General features: G+C 36.5%; 1 protein-coding gene across 1 annotated transcript; it reads left to right on the top strand.

The window, feature by feature from the left end:
• The first annotated feature begins 841 nt into the window (after positions 1–841).
• LOC112043442 (cytochrome P450 6B4-like) lies at positions 842–3,050 on the top strand. Its single transcript, XM_052884792.1, has 4 exons — positions 842–953; positions 1,326–1,436; positions 1,782–1,964; positions 2,884–3,050. Exons 1-4 carry the CDS (start codon positions 842–844, stop codon positions 3,048–3,050), a joined length of 573 nt encoding a protein of 190 aa, XP_052740752.1.
• Positions 3,051–3,496: the final 446 nt, after the last annotated feature.

Below are 3,496 nucleotides of genomic sequence, written 5' to 3'. Positions count from 1 at the left end.
TATCTTCAATGTACAGAATTAATGTAAAGTACAGAGCTGTGATAGCCCAGTGGATATGACCTCTGCCTGCGATTCCGGAGGGTGTGGGTTCGAATCCGGTCCGGAGCATGCACCTCTAACTTTTCAGTTGTGTGCATTTTAAGAAATTAAATATCACGTGTCTCAATCGGTGAAGGAAAACATCGTGAGGAAACCTGCATACCAGAGAATTATCTTAATTCTCTGCGTGTGTGAAGTCTGCCAATCCGCATTGGGCCTGCGTGGTGAACTATTGGTCTAACCCCTGTCATTCTGAGAGGAGACTCGAGCTCAGCAGTGAGCCGAATATGGATTGATGACGACGACAGAATTTGACCTATTCCAGTTTTCTTATTTTTATTTTTTATTTTTTTTTTTATTGGTTTGCTAAACTGGCACAAATACTTAATCCAACATATATTAAAAAATAGCTTTAATAAAAGCATAGAGACTTTTATTATAAGTATAGATACCATTCTATCCACCGGCTCCCTTGCTATATGATAGACAGGTATTAGTTTATAATACACTATAAAAGCATGCAACTGCGCACATTATTTTTATTTACTCATATACATTAGGGAAACCGTGCAAAATGTTTTTTCTTTACACGCCGGTAGTGTTTGTGATATTCGGGTGTTTAGTGTATTATCATTTCACACGAACTTTTAAATATTGGCAATCGAGAAATGTTCCCGGCCCCCAACCATTGCCATTCTTTGGTAATATAAAAAATTACGTTCTCAGAAAGTCGATTGCTGCAGAAGTACTTAAAGAAGTATACGATGAATATCCAAATGAAAAAGTAGTTGGTATTTATAGAATGACTACGCCCAGTTTGCTAATAAGAGACCTAGATTTGGTAAAGACGATTTGTGTTAAAGATTTTGATAATTTCGACGATCGCGGCATAGAATTGAGTGGAAAGGGCTTAGGTGCTAATCTTTTTCACGCTGAATCAGACATCTGGCGGCCCCTTAGGAGTTTATTTTCACGTTTATTTACAACAAGTAAATTGAAAACTATGGTCCAATTAGTCAATGAAAGAGGCGACATATTCGTTAAGCATATCAAGGAAATCACTGAAGTGAAAACAGATCAAGAGATGTACTCACTCGCGCAGAAATTTACAATGTCATGTATTTTTGCATGTATTTTTGGACTGAATATTAGCTCTGATAGTAACTTGCTTGTAGATAAAATGTCTAAAATTGATAAATTGTCAATTACAAGGAATTTTGCCCAAGATTTAGATTTACTATATCCTGGTATACTAAAGAGATTTAACTCTTCTTTTTACAATACAGAACTCAGTAACTTTTTTGTTAATTTAGTAAGGGACAGCATGCAAGCCAGAAATGGTATACCTTCTAACAGAAAAGACTTCATAGATTTAATCTTGGAAATGAGAAATCAAGGCAATATTTTGGTGACTACAACAACGGAAGATACGGTAAAATTATTTGATTCTGAAAAATTGACTGATGAAGAAGTAGCGGCTCAAGCGTTTATATTATATGCAGCTGGATACGAAACCAGTGCGGCTACTGTGGCATTTACGTTGTACGAACTAGCAATTAATCCTCATATACAGGATAAGCTCATTTTCGAGCTTGATGGAGTACTCGACCGACACGATGGAAATATAACGTATAAAATAATTAATGAATTGACTTATATGGAAAAAGTTTTTAACGAGACTCTTCGAAAATACCCAATATCAGATATACAACGACGGGCCAAAACAGAATATAGTATACCAGGGACGAGCGTCACGATTGAGAAAGGGACAATTGTGTTAATACCAACATTGGCTATAAGTCACGATGAGAAGTATTTTCCGGATCCAAGCAAATTTGACCCAGAGAGATTTTCTCCAGAGAATGAGAGCAAAAGACATCCTTGTGCTTTTATACCTTTTGGTACAGGTCCTCGATTCTGTATCGGTAAGTTATCTGATTAAATAACCTCCAACAAAAAAAGTACTATTAATAAAGTCGAACAAAATACGTACTATTATTAGGGTACGTAAATATGTAAGTGACGAAGCTTCCTTTCCTTAACCCCTTCCAATTGACTTAGCTGCTGCACGTCATCAACGATTTGTAGAAGTAGTAGTAAACTTGGCATATTTCGTTTTTTACAATTATTGTTTAAAGTTCGTAGCTCATTGAACCCACGCAGCACCGGACCTAAACCGTATCAACTCGTACGGTTAGTTTTCCTTATACGGAATTTTACGATCTCAATCCACTTACTATATTAACTCCGATTGCCTCGCTCGTGCGAATTGTCAAAGCACGTGTCCCTAGTACACCAATGCCCTCGAATGCTTCTCATGAGGATGGTGCGATTTATGTTATATGAAATGAAATGAAATGATAGGCCACGAGTGTATATTCACGCAAGGTTCAACCATTAACAACGCTACGTTCAGTTGGTCATCACGCAAGGTTCACTGGATACGACTACTTATCGAAAACGAGAAAATTTATCGGTGTAGTTGACTGCAGTCGTCGGTAGCAATCGTCGGCAGCAGTTGCCTCTGCAGTTGGCAACGTGCTGCTCGTGTAAATGAAACCTAAGGGTTTAACATGCTCATACTGCGCGTGGTGGGGTACGCTCTTGGCCGGTTTTTAGTTCTTGCCATTACAGCAGCAACAGAACTAACTACATAAAAAATTCAACTGTCTAACTTTCACGATTTATGAGAAACAGCCTGATGATGAACGGACTGACGGACGGGCGGATGAAACATTTTAAAATATATGAACTATAAACATAAACGCACAAATAACACAGATATTTTAATTTTTCAAGCTTGAAGCTTCAGAATGTATAAAAACATTAAATAATTTGTTGCAGGTATGCTTTTAGCTAAAATCCAGAGTCGCGTATGTCTGATGAAGCTGTTGTACCATTTCCGCGTAGAAGTCTCCAAGAACACGCCGAAAGTCCTCTCATTTGATCCACAGCGTGTAGTTATTGCTCCAAGAGGAGGGATTTATTTAAACCTTATTCCAAGAAAATGAAAAATCATTATCTAAGGGGCCGTTCCAGTATTACTTAAGCAGATTTAGTACAATTATTTATCCCCTATTATATTTCTGGATTTGAGCAAGGCATTCGATTTTGTTGACCACGCTATATTGCTGTCTAAATAAGATAAGTATGGTTTACGAGGTATTTGTAGCGATTGGTTTAAAGCTATTTGGAAGAAAGAAGGCAGTGTAAAAAAGGCAGTAAAATAATAAATGGTAAAAAATTAGATGACTTTCTCTAAGTCAATATCGATCGATAAGCTCGATCACAGAATTGATTTTTCCTGCATTTATAGTTAAAATACACGAGTGGTTATTATTTTATTGTTTTAACTCTACTAAAGATGTTTTTTTATTTTAGCTAAATTGCTGTTAAATGTATGATATAATATATTTTTCATAGTATTATTGATAATAATGACTATAGCTTGGCAACT

Source organism: Bicyclus anynana, chromosome 12, assembly GCF_947172395.1.
Source record: "Bicyclus anynana chromosome 12, ilBicAnyn1.1, whole genome shotgun sequence".
Lineage (NCBI taxonomy): Eukaryota > Metazoa > Arthropoda > Insecta > Lepidoptera > Nymphalidae > Bicyclus > Bicyclus anynana.
The sequence above is the reverse complement of the archived record's forward strand: the minus strand, read 5'-3'. Positions and strand labels throughout refer to the sequence as shown.